Source organism: Emydura macquarii, unplaced genomic scaffold (assembly GCF_026122565.2).
Source record: "Emydura macquarii macquarii isolate MOO-44397 ecotype Brisbane River unplaced genomic scaffold, CSIRO-AGI_Emac_v2 contig_2076, whole genome shotgun sequence".
Classification (NCBI taxonomy): Eukaryota; Metazoa; Chordata; order Testudines; family Chelidae; genus Emydura; species Emydura macquarii.
Window position 1 is genome coordinate 151,173 of NW_027132213.1, and position 27,704 is coordinate 178,876.

General features: G+C 51.9%; 1 protein-coding gene and 2 pseudogenes across 2 annotated transcripts in view; all 3 read right to left on the bottom strand.

Moving 5' to 3' along the window:
- The window catches only part of OTOF (otoferlin), a 164,264-nt gene that overhangs the window by 39,451 nt on the left and 97,109 nt on the right, over positions 1 to 27,704 (bottom strand). For both annotated transcript variants that reach the window (XM_067558464.1, XM_067558463.1), the window contains 12 exons: positions 25,151 to 25,227; positions 22,676 to 22,802; positions 22,270 to 22,324; positions 19,201 to 19,332; positions 17,585 to 17,647; positions 16,934 to 17,018; positions 13,637 to 13,796; positions 11,952 to 12,138; positions 11,395 to 11,581; positions 9,827 to 10,050; positions 8,516 to 8,624; positions 7,662 to 7,848 (listed from right to left, as the gene is read on the bottom strand). In XM_067558464.1, the coding sequence (XP_067414565.1) occupies positions 7,662 to 7,848; positions 8,516 to 8,624; positions 9,827 to 10,050; positions 11,395 to 11,581; positions 11,952 to 12,138; positions 13,637 to 13,796; positions 16,934 to 17,018; positions 17,585 to 17,647; positions 19,201 to 19,332; positions 22,270 to 22,324; positions 22,676 to 22,802; positions 25,151 to 25,227 (1,593 nt within the window). The remainder of the gene's footprint in view (positions 1 to 7,661; positions 7,849 to 8,515; positions 8,625 to 9,826; positions 10,051 to 11,394; positions 11,582 to 11,951; positions 12,139 to 13,636; positions 13,797 to 16,933; positions 17,019 to 17,584; positions 17,648 to 19,200; positions 19,333 to 22,269; positions 22,325 to 22,675; positions 22,803 to 25,150; positions 25,228 to 27,704) is intronic.
- On the bottom strand, positions 3,811 to 3,965 carry LOC137160006 (U1 spliceosomal RNA; annotated as a pseudogene).
- On the bottom strand, positions 6,801 to 6,951 carry LOC137160007 (U1 spliceosomal RNA; annotated as a pseudogene).

Here is a 27,704-nt window from a genome sequence, read left to right on the forward strand (position 1 = left end):
TGTCCAGCTTCTTGTCCACTGTAACCCTCAGGTCCTTTTCTGCAGAACTGCTGCCTAGCCCATCGGTCCCCAGTCTGTAGCCATGCTCCCTTGCAAACAGCTTAATTTCTTGGCTCACAGATTCCCAGGCCAGAAGGGACCATTGTGATCCTATAGTCTGACCCCCTAGATAGCACAGGCCAGAAAACGGCCCCTATAGTAGTTCCCGGGGCAGATGTTTTAGAAAAATATCCAATCTTGATTTAAAAATTGCCAGTGAAGGAGACTCCAGCACACCCCTTGGTACATTGGTAATTACTCTCCCTGTCACACATTTTCGCCTTATTTCCAGTCTGAATTTGTCTAGCGTCAACCTCCAGGCATTGGATGGTGTTAGACCTGTCTCTGCTAGGTTGAAGAGCCCATTATTAAATATTTGTTCCCCATGGAGATACGTAGAGACTGGGATCAAATCACCTCTTAGCCTTCTCTTTGTTCATCTAAATATTCAACAAGCTCAGCCGATCACCACAAGGCAGGTTTTCTGTCCCTTTAAACATTCGCGTGGCTCTTCTCTGAACCTTCTCCAATTTATCAACATCCTTCTTGAGCTGTGAACCTCAAAACTGGACCCTTGTGGTCCTCTGGTCTGACCTCCTGCATAACACAGGCCAGAGACCTGCCCCGCAATAATCCCCGTTGGAACTACAGCAGATCGTTTAGAAAATCACCCAATCTTGATTTAAAAATTGCCAGTGACCGAGAATCCACACGACCGTTGGCCAATTACCGTCCCAATTAAAAATGTTCACCTCTAGAGCATGAGAGGAGACGAGGCGTGGACAGAGAACAGGCATGTCCATGGAGACCTAGAAGGAGGGTCCAATGGTTAAGGTACTCGCTTAAGACTCAAGAGATTTGGGTTCTGTTCCCTGATCCAGCAGAGACTACCTGGTCCAGTCACTTAGTCTCTCTAAATTTTGTCTACACTGCAAAAAACACTGGCGTGTCTCAGCTGACCCGGACTGATGGGGATTGGGCTGCAGGGCTATAAAATTGCAGTGTAGGTGCTTGGGTTGGAGCCCAGGTTTTAGGACCCTTCCCGCTTGTGGGATCCCACAGGTTTATGGCCCAGCAGCCCTGACCTTCATGAGAGTGTCAATTGTCTCTTGTCCTGTTCCTCCCACACCCCACTGCCTGGCTAATCAACAGACCTCAGAGCTGCCTGGGTTTTGTCCAGCCAGCCCCAGGGCTGAGAGCACACGATGCTCCAATGGGAGGGTACATCACTGCTGGAGCAGATTGTGTGAGAGTATTTTAAAGCGGCTAATTAGTATCGGAACCAATATTAAAAATAAAGCCCCGGTGAATGTGTCTGGTACAACGATAGCATCTTTCACCTCCAAATGCCTGCCTTGAGTAAGTATTTTAGCATGTCAGCCTGTGCTGTGATGGAAGAACTGTCTAGGAAACCCTTCATCCTATCCACAGATCAAAGTCCACCTTCTGCAGTTACTCCGTGCTTCCAGTTCCTTTGCTGGTCCATCTGAGAATCGTCTGACCATTTACGTTCAGATGCCAGTTTGATTATACTGGCTGTGCCTTAGCACGTAACTGGGCAGACCATGAGATGAAACAATGTCCCAAAGAAACGGCTCATCAAGGACCCAACCAGACAGCCCAGTGGCTTTTCACTCCCACAGAAAATATGGCCCACTTTGAAGTCCGATGACATGGCCAATGCATACTTCATCCATAAATGGGGCCTGAGCGGCAATCCTATCTGTGACTGTGGAAAAGGAATTCAAACTATGGAACACCGCATTGGTACGTGTCCCAAACCATCCTGTCCCAGCGGTATCTCTGCCATCCACTCTGCGTCACCCTAAAGCAATCACTTGGTCATCTAACATTGCTGGTCTGAAGCCATTCAGAACAAGAGGAAGAAGACAGCTCTGTGCTTCCTTAACTGTCCCCTGATGTGACAGCTGGACGTGGGATCCAACGGATAAATTAGAATAATGCTTTACTCTCTAATCTATCTACATTCTTACCTGACTGATATGGTACCTTTCCTCCGTACAGCAAAGTGATTTAGGATAAATATTATTGTCTCCATTCTATTAATGGGGAAATTGAGGCACAAAAGGGAGAAATGACTTGCCCAAGGTCACCCAGAGGTCAGTGACTGAAATGGTAATAAAACCTAAAGTCTCCTGATTAGCATTGCCCTTCAATACCACAGCAAGGGGTGCTAAAATGGCTAGATTAGATAAAATGGAGAGAGCGGGTAGTAAACATTAACCCTTTGTGATTTGTGTGTGTTAAACTCATAATTATTTGCATAAGGACGATACGCCCAGAATCCCTGTTGTATTAGCCAAAGTGTATTTGGAGTCTAAGGTTTCATAACCTTTGTCCTGAAACAGAACTTAGTGTGTGAGTGTGACAGTCTGTGACCCTACGTGCACCCTGTTGGGATGGTGCTGAATTGCTATAAATCACTGTGGCTGACATAAGTCTGGTAAATCTCAGTAAGTCTGAGTGCTAGTGGATCCTGGGAGCAGGGTCTCTTAGCATTGAACGGACAATCACTGAGAATACCAAACTCACGCTTGGCAATGACACAAGCCTTGAATATTTATCCCGGAGCCCTGTGTGTGTGGCAGACCAATGGCCAGTTCACCTAGTGTGCACATGCAGGTGTGTGTAATGGTGAATCTGGGACTAACTGATCCTGTAGACCAGCACAACATCAGGGGCCCAGGTGAAGATCTGACACTATGGACATGTCAGCCAATCCCGTTAGTCCCTCCCAAAATTAATTAGAAAAAAAAAGATATACAAATCATGCTCTGCTAAGTAAGTGCTAGAAGAGCATATTTTGGGGACCCGTGACTCCTCTGAAAAAGGTACAAGTACTGGGGAGTATCACATGCCGCACACACCCCAATTAACATCTGAAGAGGGATTTTGGCACCAGAGGGTCTCAGGGTAGCCAACACCCTACCACGAGGGCCCATTGAACAGATCAAGTACTCAAGAAGAAGAAGAAGAAAGTGGTAGCTATCCCTGCTTTGTTTGGTAATCAGGTTACTGTGTGGGACCGGCACAGTTACTGAGGGTTTATGCTTGGGGAATTGAGGCGTCTTAAGGAGAGGCATTGTGCTACATAACTGCTGCTCTTCGTCTGTGATGCCTACATTCAAATAAAGAGCTTTGCACTGAAGAAACTGAATCTGAGTTTTCACTGGCCCGGATGCTGTACGTTGTACCCAGCTGTGGGTGTGTGAACTGAGCCTCTTGACTTGTAGTTACTTAAAATGGATCTTTCTGTAGCTAATTAATTTGTTCTGTTGTTTTACCTAGACCAGGGTGTTTGGACTGACGTGTCTGGGAAACACCATTTGGGATAACAAGATCTGTGCACGTCATTGTCTAGTAATAAATGACAGACTTTATATAAGTTTGAATTGTCCAGGAGGGTGCTGGGGGAAAGTCTGGGACGTGGGAGTTTGCACATTTCTGGGGGAAAGTCTGGGATTGGGACTTGCTGGTGTTGCCGTTCAGTGTAATTCATGAGTGGCTGGCTATGGCACTCATATAGTCCAGCTGGGCGTGATGTACATGCTGGAGACTGTGTGTGGGCAGACCAGGAGCGGTTGCTCTCACAGTGAAGCACTGCAATGTCACACCCTCCAAAAGGAATTTTTTTGGTCTCATACCCTACAAAAGAAAAGGTGAAGTATGCTTTCTTGCCGTATTCTGTGTAGTACTGTATTCATCTTTGACAAATAATCCAGCTTTGTCTTTCTTTGTCTGACCAAATGCCAGGGGAAAGTGCAAATGCAGTCCCCCACTGCCACAAATTCTGCAGTCGAGTGTCCTGCATTGGGGGAAATCGCAGGGGTCAGCACAGCCGCAGTGCAATGTATTCTGAGAAAACCACCTCCGTGATCATGGTACCTCCCCTGCCAGGTAAGTATGAGATGCTCACCCCCAACCACTTTCCACCCCCTTCAACCCAAACTCTCAGCACACGATGGAGCCCGCCTTGGCCCTCCAATAAGCCCCATCCACACCAGCCTTGACCACCGCAAGCTGCCCAGCCGTGGTCCTAGGTCTGGACCCTTCTCACCACCACTGGATGGCAAATTTGGGCCCTGCTTGGCCACCTGTTCCTGCTCCCACAATGCTCTGCTCACACACAGATCTGCATACATGCTCACATAGCGCTGTCCCTCTGGCCTCGCCCGGCCTTTCCTGCAGCCGATCTGCCCATGCCTAGTGCCCTCCTCTTGCTAGTCCCGGTGACAGCAGCAGCCCTCACTCGGGTCCACCTGCATCTCAGCAGTCAGGGCAGAGAAGGGGCAAAGAGGACATGGGAAAGCAGGAGAAACCCAGAAGCCAGCAAGAAGGGGGGAGAATAGAAACATCCCTTAGAAAAAGCATCCAGCCCCCTGCTCTGCCACAGACTTCCGGGGTGACCTTTGGCAACTCACTTCATCTCTGTTCTCCTGGTTGGAAAATGGGGCTGACAGCGCTGCCCTCCCTCTCACAAGTCCCGGGAGGAGAACGGCACTGAAGATTAGGAAGATGCTCGGATACTGTCATAATGGGGGAGGGGTGCAGGGATGGTGGGGAGCATATTAGCACCATAGTCTGGTACGGAGTCTGGAAAAGAAAATATTTCCCTAATTTCATTTAAAAGAAAATCCGTATTCAGGGATAATGTTGTGAAATATTTAATGGAGCAGAGCGTTTCCCCCCCCAGTGTAGCCAGGCCCCTAACCCCGCGCAAGACCTGTCTTCCCTCACTCTGGCTCTTCTTTCCCCCATCAGCCCACTCCCTTGCCCCCCGCTACACCCCCAAGCACGGGAGAGGCAGAGAAACATTCTGCTACCACTCCGCGGGCGAGGCCACGCGAGGCTGTCTGGGGTGCCATCCTCTGCCTTGCCGGTGGACGTGGAGGCTTTGGTTCGTCCCCAGCAACTGCTTGGGAACACACCCAGTACACTTGATAAGCCAGCGGGGTTCCCAACGTCCCACCCTAATTCATGGCCCGTGGTGCGCCGGGCTGGGATGCGCCGGCCCCTCGGGCAGCTCTGGGAGGCGTGGTGGTGCAAGGGGTGGCAGCCCCCTTTGTAAGTCGGGCACCGGTCCCAGAAAGGCACCCGTCACCCTCTCCTTCCGCCCGTATGTTTTCAAAGGCAGCTAGGGGCCTCTACCGCTGGCGCTGTTCAACGAAAGCAGCCCCTGTGGAGGGCAAATGGCAGGGAAGCCCAGCACTGACTGGTGCCGCTGGACGGGCGCCTGCCCCGGTTCCCCCATTTCAGATCTCTGGCTCCTTTCCCTTTGCTCAGAGGGTTTCTTGGCTGAACCATGTCACCTTGTGCGGGCTTGGGGGCCAGCCCTAGGATGAGAGACGACCTGAGGGCCTCTTTGAACGTATGGATCCCCTAAAACCACTACGGCTGTGCCGCTGTGATGCTTCTGTCTAGATCCTAGTCAGCCTTCTGCCCAGTTGGCGTAGGGCTAGCTCGACGGAAGAATTCTTCGGTCTGCATCCCTGACCGACGGAGCTGTGCCGACGTACGTTCCCTGTGCAGACCCGCCCTGAGACTTGGTGCCTGCTGAAAAGTTAGGTCGCCGTAGCTCCGTCGGTCAGGGGTGTGGAAAAGACACACTCCCGGGTGACCCGGCTACGCCCACCTAGCCCCCAGCGTAGAGGCAGCTACCTCCTGGGTGTGGCCCAGTCTCCGTAGTGCAGACGTGCCCCGGGAGACAGAACAGACAGCAAAAGCCCTCGGCGCCCGGGTGGGGCAGTGAACCCGCATTCATAGAATCATAGAATATTAGACCCCAGGAGGTATCTGTCCAACCCCCTGCTGCTGGCCTCAGCTATATCATCTGTCAAGCCTCAGCTTAAAAACCTCTAAGGATGGAGATTCTACCACTTCCCTAGGTAACCCATTCCAGTGCTTCAGAGAGAGAATTTTTCCTAATGACAGCTGCAACTTGAGACCCTCTCCTTGTTCTGTCATCTACTACCACTGAGAACAGGTGGAACCCCCTTTCAGGTAGTTAAAGCTGCTATCAAACCCTCATTCTTTCTGGAGGAGCCCAGTTCCCTCAGCCTCTCCTCATAAGTCCTGTGCTCCAGCCCCCTAATCATTTTGGTTGGTGCACTCTCTCCAACTTGGGTGAGACACAATATTCTTGGATGGAATAGAGGGAATAATCACTTGCGACCTGCTGGGCCGGATGCAGCCCAATATGCCAACTGCTGACTCATATCCAGCTTTTTATCCACTGTTACCCCCAGGCTGCAGAAGAGCAGTCCCCAGCCTGTAGCTGTGCATGGGATTCTTCCTTCCTAAGTGCAGGACTCTGCACTTGTCCTTGTTGAACCTCATCAGATTTCTTTTGGCCCAATCCTCCAGTTTGTTTAGGTCACTCTGTATCCTATCCCTACCCTCCAGCGTATCTACCACTCCCCCAGGTCCCGCAAACTTGCATTCTGGAGGGGCTGAGACAGAGATTTTGGATGGGGAGGGGCTGAAGGGGGCCGGATGGTAAAAGAAGGAGGCAGAGCAGCGGCGGGTGCTCGAGGAGGCAGGCCGTCCAGGTCCCCTGGGGGCGCTGGGCAAGGGCCCGGGTCAAGCCCCCCTAGGGCAGACTGGAGAGCAAGGCTGATGCAGAATGGCTGCAAAGGGAAGCAAAGAGGCAGCTGCCAAGACAACAGAGCAGGAGATGGGAGAGCGGAACGCAGCGCTGCCCTGCGGCCTCGCAGCTCCGTCTTTCTTTGCTGGACCGAGCGCCGGGGAGAGGGCCAACGCAGCCCCCCACTGCCACAAGTGATGCAGTCGAGTTTCCCGGGTGTGGGAAATCACAGGGGTCAGCACACACATGAGCCTCACGCTGGGAAAACCACCTGTGCGACCACGGTATCTCCCCGGCCAGGTAAGTGTGAGTCACTCACCCCCAATCTCCCACCCCCCCCTCTGCTCGCCCCAAACTCCACACATGATGGAGCCTGCCTCAGCCCTCCATGATCCCCGGCCCCGACCACCACAAGCTGCCCGCCACGGTCCTGGGGCCGGACCCTTCCCATCACCGAGCCCCGGACGGCCAGTGCCACCCTGCTCGGCAGCCTGCTCTCGCTCCCACAATCTCGCGCACAGATCTGCATACGTGCTCATGGGCCCTCCCCGCAGCCGGCCGGCCCACGCCCGACGCCCTTCCTTTGCCAACCCAGCAGCCCCACGAGCCCGTGTCGAAGTGCTGCGAGGTCCCCGTGCCGGGGAGGCAGGCGGCTGCGTGCCGGAGTGCAGATCAAAAGGGGCCCATCAAAGCTGGCTGGAGCACAAGCAGCTCCTCTGCCTGGAGAGCCGAAGCTGTTGTCCTGTAACCCCGTTGATGGTTTGGAAGCCAGGGTCCCCTTTTCGGTTTAAAGCACCAAACGCCCCCCCCTGTTCACCCTGCACCACACCGTGCTGTGTTCCGATGACATAAGCAGGGTGGGAAGAGCCCAGCTCCTCCGCTTCCCACCCACCTGAGGGGCAGGAGACCCTAAACGCTGTTAGCTCCAATTACACCCCACGAGGAGCCCCGCTCTTCTCTTTCCCCCATAACCTTCAGCAGCCTCCCCCCAGCCCACTGGCCAGCCGGCCCCACTTGCCTGTCCGTGATCAGGGGCTTCGCCGGCTGAGTCACGGAGACGGAGACCAGCTCCCCGTCGTCGTCGGCTTCGTCCTCGCTCGAGTGCTGGAGCAGCTCAGAATCCTCCTCCTCACCGTCCCCTCCGTCTTTCTTCATCCTCTTCAGGCTGGGCTTCGTTGTGCCATCAATCTGGTTCCCGTAGTTGCCTTGGGAGGAGGGCGGCGAAATAAAACCGTTACCCCAGCCATGCCGGGCGGGCCTTGCCCAGGGCGCCGTCAATCCCCACTGATTTTGGATGGGGAGGAATTTTTCCCCATGGGGAGGTCAGGGAGGTTCAAGAACCGTGAACACTGACCAGGGGTAGGTGTGCGTCTGTTATTGTTGTATCCAGGATGCCTGAACAACTCCTCTCCCGCCTTGGTGTGCATTTAACGCCAGGAGGGGTCGCACCAAGTTCTCAAAAGCAGGAGCCATCGCTGCTTGAATTTAATGACCCCAGGTCCGCCTGTGGTTACCGCTATTGTTACTGGAGATAGTTCAGGTATGTCTACACGTGCTGCGGTCTCACCGCGGACTGCAGCGTAGACAGCCCCTGAATCAGCCAGCTGGGAGGCCTGTCATCATGTGCGGATCAGGCCCAGTGGATTACGTTTACACCCTTCGAACGTGGTGGCCATATTCTTCTTAGCGCAGCTGAAGTGCGAGCGCCAGCCTGCACAGTTTTGTTGTGCGTTAGCATAGATAAGGAGCCCACAACCCCACCGGATGATGGGAGATTCCTTTGGCCCTAGCTAGTGCATTCTGGGCCAGAGGCCGCCTTCTGGGATTGTATCGATTCCATTGATTTAAAGCCATTTAAAAAATAATACCAACCTATTGTGACCTCAAAGTTGATGGGTTTGTCCCCAATCTTCCTGTCGATCATGGTCGCTTCGAGGAAGGCTCCAAAGAGAAAGAACTCTTCCATTTTGCCAGTGCAGTTCTGAAGCAGGAAGAAGTGGGGAGGGGGTTAGACACTGGCCGAACTGGTTGAAGGAACTTCAAGATCCCTCTAACCAGCAGTTGGAAAGCCTGCGCATCGGCAACGGGTCTGGTAACTGCACTAGCTCTCAGTCCAGGGAATGCAGATTTGTTGCTTTTCAGTGGACTTTAGTGCCGATGAAAGATGCCAGATTCACAGCCCTACAGACCGAAGGCCTCTGTTTATCCACAGCATGGGCAGTAGCTAATATACCTTCATCTTGATCTCCAGAGCACACCTCCAGCTGGTAGAGGGCAGCTCAGTCTGCCTTCCATGCTGTGCTGGGATTGGTAATGAGATAAGGACAGAGCTGGATGAAAACAGGCTTCTCAGTTGGTTTGCAATTAACATTTTTTTTTCTATTTTGGGTCAGACCCAACAGGAAAAATTTTGAAATTTTCAGCGACTTGAAAGGTAAAAATCCCAAATGCTTCAGGTCAAACGAAATGCTTTGTTTTGACCTGGAACATTTGTCAAGGTTTCTGATTGAAAAAAAAAAGTTAAAGGAAATTTTGAAACCAAAAGTCGTTTTGAGTTGAAAAGTGGAAGCGTTTTGTTTCAAAAAGGCTGAAACAAAAGGATTCGATTTTTCTAAATGTGTTCTTCGTTTTGACTCCCGAAACGAATCATTCAGTAACATCAATACAAAATTGCAAAATGTTCTGGAGTCGCCAAATCTACGTTTTTTTGCCAACAAACTTTTTGGTCGAAAAATTTCGTCCACCTCTAGATACAGAGCCTTTCACCTCTTGGTCGCTAGTTCAACTCCAGCCTCCGGGTGGGGCTGGCAGACAGCGGCCACTGCATGAAGGCTCTTTGACAGCCTCTGTGAAATGAGGATCTCAGCTGACCGGTTTCGAACATGACAGACGTCTCCAGAAACCACCAGCTGGATGGCACTAACTTTCCCTCTTGTTGGCCACCCCAATAGGGGCTAGTGTTTGAACAGGCTCGGAGACTGGACCTCCCTACAGGGATGTGTGGGACTCCCATTGCACCACGCCAGCTGCAGTGAGTGAGGGCGGCAGTCTGAGAGACGAGGGTGATTTAATGCCGCCAGCCGGCAGAAGCTTTGGAGGGGCACAGCAACCTGTCAGACCACAAGGCCTTGCTCGGGAGCCTGCAGGACTGCGGCTGGCCAGGGAAAGGGGGGATCGACTCACGTCAGTGACTGGTGTGGCCTGCTCCACTTGCACATCGGTGGAGCTGGTGATCTCTGGGTTGCTGGTATCCAGGATCTCCACGGCGAGGCTGAGGAGCAGTCGGGCACGGAAGGAGACGCCCTCGCCCAGGCCCTCGTTCAGGTCCTGGTGCTCATCCATCAGGGTATAGTTCCGGGTGGAGCCATACATGTTCACCCAGGCTGGGCCGAAGGTGGGCAGGAAGCCTGCAGCAGCAGCAGGGGAACAGACACGGTGAACAGGGTGAGAGCCGGAAATGGCTTCATCTGGGCATGGGTGTCTGCATCAACATGCACAATTGCACCTGTGTGACACTGTGTCTGAAAGCAACACTCCAGAACCCCCATATTCACCACTGCCAAATAACTGTGATAAGTTTTGTGCAAAGTATGCCTTGTGAGGTATCACTTTAAAAGTCTGGATCTGTTGAACATTAATATCCCATTGGATTGTGTGTGCTACCATTGTATGTAAAGCTATGGAGCTTTGCTGCGTGTGTACCACTGAAAGATATGGTAGGAAACACCGCAATCAGCTTTTTAGGTGCAAAAAGAGGGTAGTCAGATGTGCTAATGGCCCATTAAGGGGAATCCACTCTCCCAACCCCCATCCCTGGAGACTTTACTGAGGAGGCACGTCCACAGTCGGATACTGATTGACCAGTGGAGGGCATCCCCCCCACGTCACATGCATGGACCTTTCCAGCAAGCTGGGAGAAGCTATAAAAGGGGGGAGTGACATCATCACTTGGCTTCACTCCCCCACAACTCAACACCTGAAGGAACATCTGGAAGACAAAGGGACTTTGAATGGGGAAAGGGTAGTCCCAAGCCGGGAAGGCAGTCCCAGCCTGCGTATTAAGGAACTGCTTGTACCAGCTATCAGGATGAGACATTGCTAATTCAAATCCTGATCAGTATTATAGAATTTTGACTGCAAACTTATTTTTGTTTCTTTGGTAACTATCTCTAATCCTTTATGCCAACCACTTATACCCACTTAAAATCTATCATTCTGTACTTAATAAATCTGTTTTATAATTTTACCTAAAACAGTGTGTCTTGGTTGAAGTGTTTAGAAAATCTCAGCTCAGGAACAAAGACAGGTGTATATTCTCTCCACCTCGGGGAGGGGCGGACTAATGAGTGGGTTTACACTTAGATTGTAAATTCTTTGGGGGCGGGGATTGTCTTTTTGTTCTGTGTTTGTACAGCACCTAGCACACGAGGGTCCTGCTCCAGGACTAGGGCTCCCAGGTGCTGTGGTAATATAAATAACAACAACATGGGAGGGTATCAGATTTGCATCTGCATGTGGCAGAGCTTGTGGCCAGGATTTTTCAGAAGTGACCAGTAGGTTTCGGGCCTGGCTGGAGATGTCTTACAAGGGACCGATTTGCCGAAGATGGTTGCGCAGCACTTTCGGAAGCCAGGCCTCTCAAGCCGGGCACTCGGGATCACTAATCTCTAGGCTGAAGTGGGAAGTAAATGTTGCCTAGGCCGTAGTGTTGGCCCTTTCCAGAAGAGTGCAGATCAGCCCCTGGGTTTTACCTTTGTCCCCTTCGTTGGAGATCTTGCGCAGGTCGATGAAGTGTGTCCCGATGGCCATGTCGTTGACCTTGTCCGAGTCCCGGATCTGGATCTTGAGCCGCTTGCACAGAGGGGGGAACATCTCTGTGAAGATGATCTGCTCATTCCACAGTGGCTCGTAGCTGCTCTTCTGCACGGATGTTTTCCCCTGCCGGACAGAAAGAGCAGGAGCAGGATGGCGGGTGGTGTAGACTAGTGACCATCAGGCTGCCTTTCCCTATTGCCCCTGCTCATGGTAACTAATGGATCATGCCCTGACCCAGTGATTCTCTCCTCCCAGCAGATGCAATGGGACCTTCCCTTGACTGGTGACTATTGCAAAGCACTCGACAACATTGTTCACATTGTTTGGGCCCAACAGAGGAACATGGCCCAGGGCAGCTTTGCCCACTGATGGCCTTTCCACCACTGAAAAACCCCACTGGGAAAGCTACGAACCGCACTGACTGTGTGGCTGTAGCCCGTGAGAGGTCTAGCATTACCGCCCAGTGCCACGGCTCGGCGAATAACCCGCTTACCTTCTGCCCGGCAAACAACACCTGGACGTAGGGGTCCACCAGGTCCTTGTTCTCCCCGATGAGCGCCTTCTTCACGTTGGCCATCAGGCTGGTGTTCATGCGGGGAAGCCCCTCCGCACGGTAGAGCCTGACGTAGAAACGAGCCCACTGCCGCTCTGGAGGGACGCCGTCTGGAAGAAGCAGGTTCCTGCAACATGGACAGAGACGTACAGAGGGGAGGAGTTGGCGAGTCAGGCCATGGCTGAGGAACTAATCCTGGGGCTGAGACTTTCAGAAGCAGGTGCAGCTTCTCCTGCACACCCTTCCGCCCTGAAGAAGAGCACAGATGGGTGCCCACATCTGGAGCCTAGCTGGCTTCATGGCTAAATCTCCGCCAACCCTCTTGATTCAGCACGGAGACTGACAGTTTTATGGAGGGCTCCCCGTGAATCTGTCCATATCTCCGCATTTGAGGACTTTCCCGCCTTGCAGTGCATGTGACCAACGGGCTGGATCTCATGGACGTGGAGGTTCTCATCCAAATGGCCTCTTTGCTGGTTTTTCTACTTATTCCCACCCTGAGATCTGTCCAGGGACAAGTTGCTTAAAGGGCTGTAGTTCTGCATGGGCAACTACCGGATCGCCCTGGCCAGCCTGGGAACTCCCCCATCAGCGTGACCTTGCACACTCCGTGCAGAGGACACCATTTTGTTCTACCAAATGGCATCTTCCTTGTAGTGTGACCATCGTGCTGTGTGCAGGACGCTGTTTGGAGAACAAAATGGCATCCTCTACGCAGAGAAAGTGCCAGTATGCAGATCCGGCCCCACTCCAGCACAATGCTGTCCAAGGCGAGATGGAATAACTTCCCAGCTACAGCAGCGGACAACAATGCTACATACTGGGCAAAAATGGGCCAAATTGTGCCCTCGATCATGCCCCCTGCAACCTCAGTGATGTCAAAGGGGGGCAGAGTAAAGGCCTGGGTGGTTGCAGCAAATGGTGTGGAATGTCCTAGCCTGATTAGGGATGCCCAGGGCCCAGGTCTTGCCTTTAAAGGCCACACTCACTATTAGAGCCATTTAATTGGTCTATCGGCTTGGGGACAAACTAAGTTTTGAACCTCGTGGATTTTTCTCCCAATACTCGGTATGGATTTTAATGATGGTGAAGGGCTCTGCATCAACGCCTCTGGCGACCTCCCATCCCTGAGCCCCCACAGACCCAGGGCAGCATGGGGAGTGGCAGGACAGCTTCCCCACACTGCCTTGCCAAGAGAAATCCCCTTCTCCAGAGGGAAGGGCGGTCTCGCTGGCCCACTGAATCCTTGGCATCTTTCCTGCAGTTGCCAACAAGATGGGCCAGCGGGAGCAGTGGTTTAATGACATGGACAGTATGCTGAGACCTATCAAGCGTGTTTTGCCAGCAGAGGCCAATTTGACGGTCAGTCATCACTGATTTGGGCTGGATTGGACAGCTGACCTAGCAGTCAAAGCCCTGTTACAAATCCCTGAAACCCCTCAATCTATCCCCCATGGATCCACGTCACAAGGACGGTCTGTGAGCAGATGTCCGGCGGCGGCTGTGTCAGACTGGAAGACAGCAGGCTCCTTTTCCCCATGCCCAGACAAAACCCAGCAGGTAGCGAAAACATGCCGCTAATTCCAGAGCAGGGCCTGGGTGAACCTGGCTCTGCGCTGCCTCACCCCTCGATGTCGTCCTCGTCCGTCTCGTTGGCTTTGTGCGGCGTCTTTATATTGTCCCCTTTCCCCACCACGGCGATGTCACACTTCAGGTACCCTTTCAAGCCGGCCGTGATGTCCTCGGGGTCGGACAGGATGGCCCATTTGTGGTAGTACTGGTGCTCTGGAAGCCACGAGGCAGGGAAAGTCAGGCACCGGAAGAAAGTTCAGGGGTTATTTGCAGGGCAGGAAACGGTACGATCCTTTTCTGCATTCTCCGTCTGTCTGTGTGTGTATCAGCTCCCATGAATATGAGAAATTCAGACAGCACTCCATGCTTTTTATGCTCAAAATCTTTCTCAAGGGGGAAAACCCCAAAGATCTAGCTTGTAAAATACCAGGTGCCTGTTAATTGGAGCTCTCCTGAGACCCTTCCACATGGCTATATATTTATAGAACAATATCAGAGTTTTGTGTGGTACCCAGACTCTCTCAGTGCAGGTGATGCCCATGTGATAGATAAACTGCAGAGTGACCTTATCTGCTGTATTTTTCACACACTTTTGGTTTCACCTGCACGCTGCCCACCGATCCAGCTCAGCCGGCCAGCCACTAACACACTAAGCCTCTGGGCAGCTTTGAAAAGATGTTGTCAGTTTAAAAAAAAAAAAAAATCTGCTGAAAACAGGTTTTCTTCTGTCTCCACCCCAAATGTGAAATTTCTCCCCAGTTTCGCACCAGCAAAACTGCCGGATGGGAAAGACGCAGTCCTGGACAAGAGACAGGTTGCTGGTCCACACTCGTGAAGCGCCACGATTAGACGTGGGAACTTCACGGGGCCTGATTCTTCTAGTCCAGGCCCTTTCACTCTGCCAAAGCGGTGTGAAAGGGCTGTGGTATAAAGGAGGATCAAGCCCTAATAGGCGTGGAGCCTTGTCCAATGGGATACACCCCTTGTTCCGAGTCCTGGCATATTGTGACATATTGCACTTTAAAATTACCCCATTGTTCTGTATAGCAATAAAGTTATTTTAGGCCATTTTTAGGTTTCTTAAATGTGTTAGTTATGACTTATCTCCCTCCAAGGCAAGCTCACTGTGACTAGTGGGTCTAGCTGACCCTTGTGACCACTTGATGCCAACTGGCAGAAGACATAAGGGGTACACAGGGGTGACAGGGATCCCGTGTGTCTGATGTCTACATAATAATAGGCCAAAGGGTGGGGTGTGAGATCTCTACCAACAGCCAGAACCATGCTCGTCATTGTAATCGTTGTGAAAGGTGTGTAAAGAAACTAATTACAAAGTTACGTATCTATACTGAAAAACTACGTTCCTCAGGTATGTAAGTTAAGACAGGTCACCCTGAAGATGACAAGCAGATTCTGTTCAGGCAGGGTCTGGAGACACTTATCTCGTCCTGGCTGACCACTGTGTGTGCTGTATCTTACAATGTAAGGCTCTTTGCATACAGAGCCGCCAGGTTATCGAGGCTGTGAAGCAAGAGATCTCAACGTCTACAGGAAGGAACAGGCAGCAGGAACATTAAAGAATGAGTCTGGCATGTCAGGAGAATGCAAGGGGACACATGGCATCCTTCACCTAGGGCACAAGGTGAGAATGCAGCTTGTTTCACGCAAAAGGGAACATGGCCAGCCTGGCTGAAAATCACCGGGGGAAAGATTTTGGGGGAGTGAAACGTCATTAGATAAGACAGTGACTTGTTAGTTAAGTCTCGGCTCTAGGAGGCGTGTTGTGATTTTATTTCAGATGTAACCGATTGTTTTCAGTACTTCTACCTACTTGCTACTCTATGAATCTTTGTAAATAAACTGATGCTTGTTTTCATGATAAACATCGCCAAGTGCTGTATGCAGCGTTGTTGTTGCTGTGCCTGTCCCAGGATATTAGAGAGACAAGGTGGGTGAGGTGATACCTTTTATTGGACCAACTTCTGTTGGGAACAGAGACGGGCCTGGTAATGTTGCAACTGAGATGGAGTTATAGGGGTTATCTTAGTCTCCCTTGAGCATGTAATCACACCCTGCGAAAGCTTGTCTCTATCCCCAACAGAAGGTGGTCCAAGCAAAGATATCACCTCACCTGCCTGGTCTCGCTCATCTCTAAGTGCGGTGAGTTAAGTGGAGCAGTGACCGTGAGTTGTAGCTTTGAAGCTGAGGCGTTGTAGGCCTGGCTTGGCATAAGTAACTTGCCCCATTTCTTAGTGGGCCTAATTGGGAAGGTAAATGGAAGGTTAAGTAGTAAATAGGGGTGTGACAAACAGTCTGCTGGAGTCAGGATGTCTGTGCTAGCTAAGATAAGCAGCAGCCCCCTGATGCTAGGGACATGGACAAGATAAATCTGGAATGTAAAGATCAGGTGCCATGTGAACAGCACACGGACGGAGCATGCTATACAGCGACTGGTTTCTGCAAAGTAACCAAGCCACTCCCAAAATGTGTGGTATAATGTATAGCAAGGGCCATGCCATGTGTAAACATATGTAAGGGAAGAGGCTGGCTGTGTAGCTTTGGCTGTGTGGTGTTCCCTGTGCCCACCCCCTGCGCTTGAGTCTGATCAACTCGGTGTAGCTTTGCTGTGTGCCAAACAAAGGAACCGGAGTGATGAAATCCAGAGTCCAGCTGAGTGTCCTGGATCCCAGAGAACTGGATAAAGTGTTCTCCCAGAACTGGACAAGCCGAGTGGATAAGGTCTCGGAGGGAATCTCAGCCGGTGTCCTATTGCTTTGGGAACAGCGTAGTGGTAAATACCGTGAGTGTCCAGTGGGCCAGAGGCTGGGTGCTCCAGGGGGACGCTTGGCAGGCGTCGGGGTGTGTCTATCGCTAACCTGTGGCAGGACAGCAGAGCCTGGGTAGGCTGCTTGAATTGCCGGGGGATGGTGGATTCAGAGAGCTGACCCCAGCAGCCACGCTAAGGGCAGGTGGCAGTGAGATGCCCCATAGCCCTGGCTAACCCTGAGAAGTGTCACCGCTTGCCTTTCCAGCTGGAGGGACATGAAGAAGAAGTCCCAATAGTGACGTTTTTTGTTGTGTGTGCACACAAACACAAACACACGGACCTAGGGGAGAATGCAGAAGGCCCGACATTTCTGTGGCAGGCCTATAAAACAGCTTCTTCTGACACTGGTGTGACACAAACCAAACACCCTGGAACGGGAACGGTTTCGCTTGTGCCAGTAAAACCTGTAGACAACCTCCCCCCTTCTCTCCCTTTAAACTGCCCCATGCCGAAACCGACACCTCTGCCGACGACCTGGGGTTTGAGCCAGGTACGAACCCGGGCCCGAGCCACTGCGACGTACCAGGCTGGGTGTAAACGGTCCCGACGTCCATTTTGAAGGAGCCCACCAAGGTCCCGCTGCGCAAGAGGTTCTTCGAGTGGATCACCTGCCAACACGGGCCCAAGCAAGTCAGGACATGCCGAGCTACCGCGGGGCCCCTACGCCCAGCAGAGCTGGGAGCGGGGCAGCAGGTTCAAGGTTAAGGTTTGAGCCTTTGGGTAATGTCACAACTGAGGCGGGTTTGTGGGGTCATCTTGGTCTCCCTTGAGCACGTTCCCACACACTGCGAAGGCTGGAGTCTCTGCCTAGGACTGGACTGGCAGGGGGGGCGCCGGGGCTCAGAGTGGCGTGCGGCCGTCAGGATGGGAATAGCCGGATGGGGCTGAAGTGAGCCGGCTGGGAGAGAGGTGCTGAGGTTCTAGAGACGGCAAGCGAGCCCTGCGTGGGCGGACCCAGGCCTGGAATAAGGGATGGCCATTGGACGAGCAGAGGGGGCATTGGGCCAGGACTGAGGGGAGTTTGCACAGCATCTGGCAGCAGCATCCCCAGCTCCTTGCTAAGGTCTACCTTCCTGCCCTTTCCTGGGCATTGAAACCACCCGCAAAACGCCACAGGCCGGGGAAGCGGGCTCTGACAGGGCCGGGAAGAGAGGCCACGCACATGCGCACTTACCGACAGCTTGATGATTTTATCGAACATGACGTCCGGGGGGACGTGGAAATCGAAGACGAAGTACTGCAAAGGAAAGGAAAGACGTCATGGCGGGGGCAGGGGGAGAGCACGCGCTGGTGTCTTTCGACGACAACAGCAAAAACGGCTGCCCACGACCAGTCCTCGTTAACAGAGACGACCGTCGCTTGGCTCTGGGCGGCACCACCACACAGGCGATGAAGCTGCTGGCAGAGGTGGGGTGGGGGGGATTTCCAGACCACCCTAGAAAACGCCAGCCGTTCGTGGTCAAGGAAACTGAATGGGAAATATTAGCGGCTGTGAAAATTGGGACACGGGTCAGTAAATCCAACAGTGGCTCAAGCAAACAGACACTTTCTCTCTGAGTTAAATGCTTCTGAGAACAACGGCTGCGACCCCTCGGGCTTTGTAGGGTGACCGCTCGTCCGAGGCGCACGGCGGAGGAAGAAAACGCACAAATCAGACACGAAGCCGGGACGGGCTGGAACCAACCAACAACAGCTCCTGGATCTGCTTGCTTCCAGCCTTTCCTCACTCCAGGTCTGGCACTACCTGGGACTAGAATCGGGGCCAGAACTGGGTCTAGAACCAGGGCCACTAGCTGCCAGCCAAGTGATGGCTCCAGCGGCAGCTGTAAGCAGCGTGTGCTCTGCTGCTCGCAGCCCGCTGGGGACACAGACCGTGGGAAGTCCCACCCTAAGAGGGCTGACAGACAGCCACCTCCTGGCTCCTGATTGGCTCCCTGCCCTATATAAGGACCACCCAGGGGTGGTCTGGGATGCGTCCACACAACAGTGTGGATGTCCTGTAGCTTCCAGGACCGTTCCTACTCCTGGGTTGATTTGGACTTCACCTCCTGACCCGGAGCCTGAAACCTACCAGGCTCTGATGCTGGGTGCCGCCCCTGGCCTGGAACCGGACTATGAACTTCTCCGCTACTCCCAGCCTCTGGTTTGACCCTGCTCTGACCCGTGGTCCTGACTGCCTTTGCTAGGATCCCGACACTGAGCTCTGACTCCTGCTCCAGCTGGGGCGTAACTGCCCAAGTCCCGGGCACTATCAGACCCATCTCTGACGCAAGGACAAGTATGTTCAGGGTGGACGAACTTTGGGTCAGACGCTGAATCATTAAGCTGGAAAGACCGCAATCAAGCAAGCCATTTTCCTTAGCGCTGGCATGCTCTGAAGAGCCAGTGTTCTGCTGGAACGTGGGGCAGGTCCCACGGTCTTACTTGCCCCAGGCAGCTAGCCCAGCCACGCCCGGGGAGTAGTACCACAGGGGCATTTAATCCCAAGTCTTTGGCCCACTGGGCAGCAATGCAGCATTTCTCTGGCCTGAGAAAAAGCTGGTCAGATTCCACCTTGACACATCCAAACCCCAGGCTTCGGGGGGGGAAGGAGGGGGATGAGGCCGGGACGCCAGTGCAATACCGAGGTATCCCTGTGACTATGAGGGGCAAGATCCCACCCTGATCTTCTGCTAACCCCGAGGCGAGAAGGCAAACACCCAGCTCAAAAGAGTCTCCGCATCCACCCACGGCCAAGGTGTGTTTCGGCGTGCAGAGCCCGGGGCAGGGTCCGGGGCAGGGCCGGCTCACCTCGTTGTAGTAGGGGCAGTTGGTCGACTCCTTCATGGATGTGTATTTCTTCTCTTCCCCCACCTCCACGCAAACCACAGGGTCCATGTTCAGCCCCACCAGCTGCCGGGCCTCAATGACCGTGATGCTCACCTAGGGAGAGGAGGTCCGGACACCCACCTTTGTGAGAGCCAGGTTCGTCACATCTCCGCGGTACCCGCCGGCCTACCCGCCTGATGTGAGCTCAGTGCTGGGGGGGGGACATGCCAGAAGAACAGCTCTGGGGACCCAGGCAGGGAGAGCTCCCATACCATCCTGCTGCTGATGGACGCGAGCTCTTTCAGGCCAGGGCCTGTCCTCTGAGGCCTGGCTCACCTACAGAAATTGCTTTCATTTAACTAAAAGTGTGCAGTTAAAGTGATTTAGCTCGGCTGGTGCAACATGTGGACACGCTCCTCTGGTTCACACCTGGGTCACATGGGTTTAGGGGACCCATTATAGTCGCACGAGTCGACTTACATCAGTTTAACTTCAAAGCTTAATTAAATTGATACAGCGTGTGTGTGTAAACAAGCCTGGAGACTCCCACCAAGAGAGATACCACCAATGGTGTCTGGTTCTCTACGAAACGGCCTCTGACCCAGTGAGAACTGGACTGAGATCACCTCTATGCAGTTCCCATAGGACACTTAATTAGCAGCCTCCCTTATTAACAATTTCTCCTCTCTTTCACACCCTCTCTCTATAATCTGACTGACACCTGCAACTTTCAGAAGCACCGTTTCAGGTTGTGCTCCTCAAACGTAATTGATTTCCTACAGTTTTTAGGTGTTCAGCAAAAACCAGTTTGTTACGAGGAATGGACCGGCTGAGAGTTAGCGTGCCCTGTGGCTGCGTTTTGCCCTCACCGGTTCTTCTGCACCTCAAAGATGAACCCTCCCAGACTAAGCCATGTCACCACACCCTCGCGATCTCCCTTCTCCAATCCAGACTAAACCAAAGCTCTCATGCCCTTGCTGGACCGCAGTGATCTCCTAGCCGGCCAGCCTGCACTTTCCATCTCTTCCTTGTAACTGGTGCAGAACGGACCGGCAGGCTGCATTTCCTCTCTTCTCCACGATGCTTCCATGACGCCATTAACGACTGACCTCCCCATTAGCCTCGCAATCTGGTTCGGTTTATAGTCAAAGCTTTTCAGTTGATGCCTCCCTTGCATTTGCCTAATTTCATTTGTGCTGATGCTGCCACATGGGACTGGCAATCTGCCGGCGATGCCCTCCCGGGGCCGTGCCCATCGATGGGGCATTCTCCCACAGAGCTCCCCTTCGGGGGAACGCTCACCCAGTCCAACTCTGCCCAAGCGTGTCACTCCCTTTCCCTTTCTCCTGACCGGCTCTGACCGAAATGCCTTAGGGCTCGTCAGACAGCAGCCTGGCTATTGGCAAAGGGCGCTGAGCGCCATCAAGCCAATAAGTAACTACGGCATTGGCTCAAAACGGGGATGGTCGCTGGAATGTGAGAGCAGTCAACAGTCAACCTTCCCCAGGACTCCCTGGCACAAGCTTCCCTTTCTGGGCTGCTTCAGAAGGGCCATTGAGAATGACCAGGCTCCGAGGTGGGCGGGTGAAGTGTTGCATTCCACAGGTGGGTAGACCAGGCGTTGCTGCCCTCTACCAGCCATGTGGAGAATATGGAAACCCAGGCTCATGTGGATTCAGTCCCTTCCCAGCTCAGGCCTACTCCTTTCATTCAGCGGGTGCGAGGGGCCTGGCAGTTTGGAGTGGGTGGTCCCAAGGGAGAATCCTCGAGGGTCCCAATCCTGCGTCTCCTATGCTCAACACAGCGGCTGGGGAAATAGCCCCCGTGATAACCTCCGGCCTTTGTCCCATAAGCAGGTCATGAGATGCAGCGCGGTGACTCTTTCCGTGAGAGGGGAAATAAATAACGTTTTCGTGGCCCGCCCACAATAATCTTTAATTGAAGGGCTCATGTTCCCTGGCCCTAAAGCTGTCTCCTTGTCGTTATCTCTAACGGTAGCCAGCTTCAAAGATCTCCGTGTCAGACCCTAGCCTCCTGCCCTGTTGGTATCACAGAAGATGAGGGTTGGCAGGGACCTCAGGAGGTATCTAGTCCCACCCCCTGCTCAAAGCAGGACTAACCCCAACTAAACCATCCCAGCCAGGGCTTTGTCAAGCTGGGCATAAAAACCTCTAGGGATGGAGATTCCACCACCTCCCTGGGTAACCCATTCCAGTGCTTCACCACCCACCTAGGGAAAAACTTTTTCTTAATATCCAACCTAGACCTCCCGCACTGCAACTTGAGACCATTGCTCCTTGTTCTGTCATCTGCCACCACCGAGAACAGCCTAGCTCCATCCTCCCTGGAACCCCCTTTCAGGTAGTTAAAGGCTGCTATCAAATCCCCCCTCACTCTTCTCTTTTGCAGACTAAACAAGCCTCGTTCCCTCAGCCTCTCCTCATAAGTCTTGTGCTCCAGCCCCCTCATCATGTTATGTCCTGTCCTTTCAGGCTGGGGAGTCTCCCAAGCGGGTTGGGAAAACCAGAAACAAAGATACGCTTTGTAAATAAACAGAACACTGAGCATCATCCTTTTCCGCCAGGTGAACTGCTAGCCGCTCGTTGGGATGGGGTGGGATGGGATGGGGTGCTCAGCTCAGCTCATCAGGTGGGCCTGGAACTTTGCCCCTCCCCCAAACAAAGGACCCTCTCCCAGGCTGCCTGGATGAGTCTCCTCTTCCCTGCGGGAGAACGCCGGGCATGTGCATCCTGAGCCCTTCCATGGCAGCTGGCGTGCCCCATTTTGCAGCATGTGCTCAATGAACTTCACAACTGCCCTGAGACCGGTGAGGAAACTGGCCAGGTTTGGCGGCTCTCCACGCTCTGGTTGGCTGGCGTGAGCCGTGCGGTTAGAAATATAAAGGAAAGGCCTGGAACAAATGTTCTCAGGGTGTATCTTCCTCCCCTCCCTTTCTCGCTTTGAATCTTCCCAGCAGGGCCTTCTGCCCCCCAGTCTCTAGCCCCAGGAGTATGAGAAGGACTGGAAAGGGGACACAGCAACCCTACTTACTTGGTAATCCATTGGCCGGCCAGCACTGGGCTCCATTTTAATGTCAGGCTTGGACCTTTGAAGGGGGAAAAAAATCAGTCATCATAAGGACGTAAGAACGGCCAGACTGGGTCAGACCAATGGTCCGTCTAGCCCGGTGTCCTGTCTTCCGACTGCAGCCAATGCCAGGTGCTTCAGAGGGAACGAACAGACCAGGTCATCAGCAAACAAAGAGATGAGCAGCAGCGTCTGGCCACTGCAAACGTGGTGCCCTTGACAAAATATTTGCAAATCTATTGGTCCCCTTCCCGCCCCTCTCTCTCTCTGGATCTAAGCGATATTCAACCCCAGAGCTCATGGAAATGGTGTCACATGTTCCTGCGATATGTCACTGCTGGGCTTGGATCGGCTCACACCCTGCCCTCACCTCTTATTCGACACGTTGGTGGTAACGGCTGTGACCGAAGCCAGTGAGATGGTATCTGGGTCCAGGCCTCCCCCGAGCCGCATGGCTTTCCGGTCCAGGTCTTCTGTCTCCAGAACGGCAGGTTCATCTGACGGAGGCATACAAACAGACAAAAGAATGACTTTTCCTTCCCCTCTCTAGAATGCGCTAAATAATGAAAGCCCCAGTGAAGGCCCGTCAGTAACTCCCCTTCATCCGATCCCAGAATGCAAAGGTCAGGGTCACCACATCACACTACGGGCAGCAGTTTTCAAAGAGAAGGAAAGGAAGGTATGCATCAGCACCGCCTATAATTAACCTGCAAAATTTGCTGCTGTAGGATGTTATTGAGGCAAACATCTTCGGAGGATTAAAAAAAAGCAAAGGATCAGCGAACGTTTAAATTAGCAGAGTGTCTGCAGTCATGCCTGGCAGGAGAACAATTCCAAAGGCCAGCAAATCCCATCATTCAGGACTTGACGGGTCAGGAAGAATTTTCCTTTGTGGTTCAGTGATGCTCGGTTAGATGTACAATGGGGGGGCAGGAGGGAGTCCCAGGCAAAGCACCTGGCATTGGCCACAGCTATAGACAGGATACCAGACTTCATGGGCTGCAGATACAGGCTGCGCCTGTGTAATCTGGGTTAGGATGCTGAGCCAGACAGCCCATTCGTCTGTTTGCATGCGGCAGAAGATGGAATACCAGACTAGGGCAAGAGGTGGGGGAACATCTAGTCCATTTTCCCCAGGCTTGTTCCGTGAAGTGCATGCCTTACCCAGTCTAGTTTGAAATGTCTCCTGCAGAGGGGCTTCCTTCCACCATTTCCCCGGGATCCCGTTCCACAGCCGAACCAATCAGTCTCTCTGTGATGAAGCTTCTCGTGATGTTTGTCTTGAGTTTCCTTTACCCAATCCCACGTCATTCTCCCCAGGTAGCACCTGGTTCAGCTATTCTCCTCCCGTGGATTTATAGCTTTCACAAGAAAGTCTCCATTGAACTGTCACTTAGCCAAGCTAGACGGGGCTTGCTCTGCTCCGTTCTGGGAGTCAGGACAGAACGGACCATCGGTGCAGTGCGGGGAGGGATATGAAACACAAGGCACCGGCGAGCTCTTTGGCATGGCGTGAAGAAGGTGGGGCGCTGTGCTACAGGGACTGTGCAAAGGAGGCTGCGTTGCAGGCCGCCAACCCCATCGTGGGCCAGCCCCCTCTTGGCTCATCTGCGAACGTTCGACCCGCTAGTGACACGGTAACTACCGCCCGGTGCATTTCGATATGAGAGCAGTGCAAGGGGAAGCAGCCTTGTAATCACAGGTACAACGCACGCCTCTCCTGGCCTCTCAGCGGCCAGCACCAAGGCTGCGTGGTAATGACACCTCTGCCCGCTGAGTGTATTGGCCGGATGAGCCTGCTAGCGCCTTCTTGCGCTGCCAAGAGCAGAATGTGAGTGATGGATGGACTGGGGACAGGATCTGCCCCGCACTGCTGCTGCACGCACGTGGGTGCTTACCCCTCCAGCCCGGGTGCAGCAGCAGGCAGGAAGAGAACGCACAGCCTGCCCTTACCGGTGCATCCCGCCCAGAGATCAACACTGGACACGCCCCGTTGTCTTCGCTTCCCGTCGGTTCCGAATAGCAAGGCAGGGCATCTGCCGAGGCGGGTGTCGGTGCCGTACTTCTAGAGCGCCTTCCCTCCCCAAATGCCTAACAGAATCCTAGAACTGGAAGGGACCTTGCGAGGTCGTCTAGTCCAGTCCACTGCACTCCCGGCAGAACCAAGCATTATCTAGACCATCCCTGACAGGTGTTTGTCTAACAACCTGTTCTTCAAAACCTCCAAGGGCCAACACCTCCCTCGGCAATTGGTTCCAGTGCTCAACTTCTCTGACAGCTAGGAAGTTTTTTCTAATGTCCAGCCTGAACCGCCCTTGCAGCAATTTAAGCCCATCGCTGCTTGTCCTGTCCTCAGAAGTCAACAAGAACAGTTTACTTCCCTCTTCTTTGTAACAGCTTTTTACGTCTCAACTTTCCGACCAATCCCTCCTCTTTGGCTCTGTCTCCACTGATAGCTCCACTCACGTGAAAAAAAAGGTTCATTGAAACAAAAACAAAAAAAGGTTTGATTTGACTTGAAACAAAAATGAAAGAAAATCTCCCCCACCCTGTCTTTTCCAGAGGGAAGAAAGTGTGTGTGTGTGTGTGTGTGTGTGTTTGTAGGGGGGTGGGGAGGAGGAGAGAAAAAGCACTGAAAACCAGGGTTTAGTTTGGATGAAAAATTGAAAATGAAAAAAAAAAAACCGATGAAAAAATTGTAAACAGCTCATTCCCTCTCTTTTCTGGTCTTCAGTGTACAACATGAAGAAACAATGGAACAGCACGAGCTCATTATTTACTTGCAAGACACCCAGGTTTTTGGGTATTCTTGCCCAGCGGCAGGCAGGCTCTGCACCAGACGTACCTTGCTTTCGGTGAGGGTCCTCCTTCGGGGGACGCGTCTTGCCCAGCTTCATCGCGGAAAAGACTCCTTTCCCGGCTCTGCAAGAAGTAGGGGGAGAAGGCAGAACTCACTGAATCTGGCGGTTGCAGGTATTTTTTATCTGGGCATTTCTAGGCAAAGCAGCATTGTAAAGGTTACCCTACCCCAACGTAGGGCCAGGATGCCAGCTAAGAGGCTTTGCTCTGGCACTCAAACACCACTTAGATTTTCAGCCCTAGATCTCAAAGTGTTTTACAAAGGAGTCAGCATCATTAGCCCCATTTTACAGATGCTGAAACTAAGGCACCGAGTGGTAAGATGACTTGCCCCAGGTCATCCATTGGGCTCATAACAGAACAGGGAATAGAACCCAGGTATCCTAACTCCTAGTCCGGTGCTCTGGCCACTAGGCCGCACTGCCTCTCTCACTAAATAACCATACCCCAAACTCGGGTGAAAATATCAGCTAAATATTCCACTCTGAGTCTTAAATATCAACTAGCCTGCCCCAGTGTAGAGGCAGAATACCCTCAAACTAGGGCTAAAATACCAGGCTGAAATGGTGCTAAAACACCCCAAATTGGTAGGTGCGACACACGCTTGCTCTTTCAGCAATGTGACTTTTTACCCCATAAGCTTCCTAACCGCCACAGCTGAGTGGGGGTGGATTTCTAGGCACTGAGGACCAGCACAAATCCTAGGCACCATTAACATCTCACGTCAGTTGTGCTTGGTTTCTGCACTGGGGGAATTTTCATGCTGAATAATTTTGAGCACAAAGACGTGGCCTGCAAAGTGCTGGCCGGCAGCTCACTGCAAACATACAACATCTGGGATCGGCTCCTCCGCTGGTGTAAATTGTCCACGCTCCGTTCGCTTCAGTGGAGCGACGGTAATTTACATCAACTGGGGATCTGGCCCCTGAAAGCCAATGTGTGTTGATTACTTTGGATTGGACGTACAGATCAGATGGTATCTTTTAGGTTGCCTGATTGATGAAAGTGTCTCAGGCTTCTGGCATAAATATTCTGCTTTATGGGTTCAAAATTTCACTTGCTGTTAATAGTCACTGAAAACTCGCCACACCCACCAACATTCCTGCCAGTAAAAACACGGGCTAGAATCTTTAATCAACACTTGCTGATTTCTAATGGCATTAAAAATGGGGAGCTTTGCCATCAGATTTAAAACTACAGCATACAACCAAGGCAAAGCTAGGTACCAAGTGGGTTTGAAACCCAGCCAATGGGTAGTCATGGAAAACATTTTGTGGGTTTTGTGCAACTCTGATAATACCCACATAGACCAGTTCAGAATAATACACTAGTTTGATGTAACAATAATTTAATATACTGCCTCCCAAGATGAACAGAACTTGGTATGCAGGGTTAATATAAATCTTTAATCCACTGACAACTTTAGCACCTCAGATTGGGTTGATCTCACAGGATGGCATAATAAATATACAGAGCTTGTGGAGTAGTATGACAATTGATTATAAGTAATTTTTGCACTTTCGATTCATGGTTATCTGAATTGGAAGAGCTAGATGAAATTTTTCAACCAAAATTATGTAGCTGAAAAATTCTGAAAGATTTCACAAATTCCTGTTGATTTCACCCAATTGTTCATTTCAACACACCTGCCTCCTCCTCCACAAACTTCCCAAAAATCCAAACGTCACATTTCAACATTTTCAAAATGAAATGTTTCAATTTGAAACAGCTTTTGGCTTAGAAATTTAACATAACTTTAAAAAATTAGAAAAATTAAAGAGTGCTTGAAATGGAAATGAAACATTTAATTTTGGGTAGGAAAAAACCCATTTAATTTGACACAAAACCATCTTTTTTACTTTGATTTGCCAAAAATGTTTTTAAAAAATTCACCTCTCTTCTACCCAAAACAATTTTTTCCCCAATTTTTCAGCATTGCCATTGAACTGAAAAATCCATTATTCATCCAGCTATAACCGGAGGCTCGCTATTATTTGTGGAATCATATTATCTGCTGTTGGTCCTGGATGGTCACCAGCTGTCCTGGTGAAAATATTACAGAATCTGGAAAGTTTTGTGAATTTTTCACTTGAAAAATGATTCAGTTGGAAATCCGGACCAGAGAGAGCACAATTCGCTCTTCGCCAGTCCTTGAGAAGCAGAAACGATGCCACGTGGCAGAAAAACCAAAGAGCAAAAGTTGCAGGTGTAGAGTGAACTACTTGTGAACAACCCAACAGCTGAAGTTTGTTTGCTAATCTATGAGTAGGAATATGTTTGTGGGTCACAAACACATCCACAGCAATGAGGAGCGGGATAAAAAAGATTCACTGGATAACGCGTACGTTCCCGCTGAGTGAAATTCACCCCTGTGCGATAGGAATGAACCACTTAAATGCAGGGTTTCAGTGGGACTAAAGTGATGTAAAAAAGAAGTACAATCAAAGGGCAGATTTCTCTTTGCTATTACTCTGCTGCCGGATGAGAGTTGGTGTTGAGGGGATTGGGGAAAGAGCAGAGTTGAAAAGCAGTTTATAATT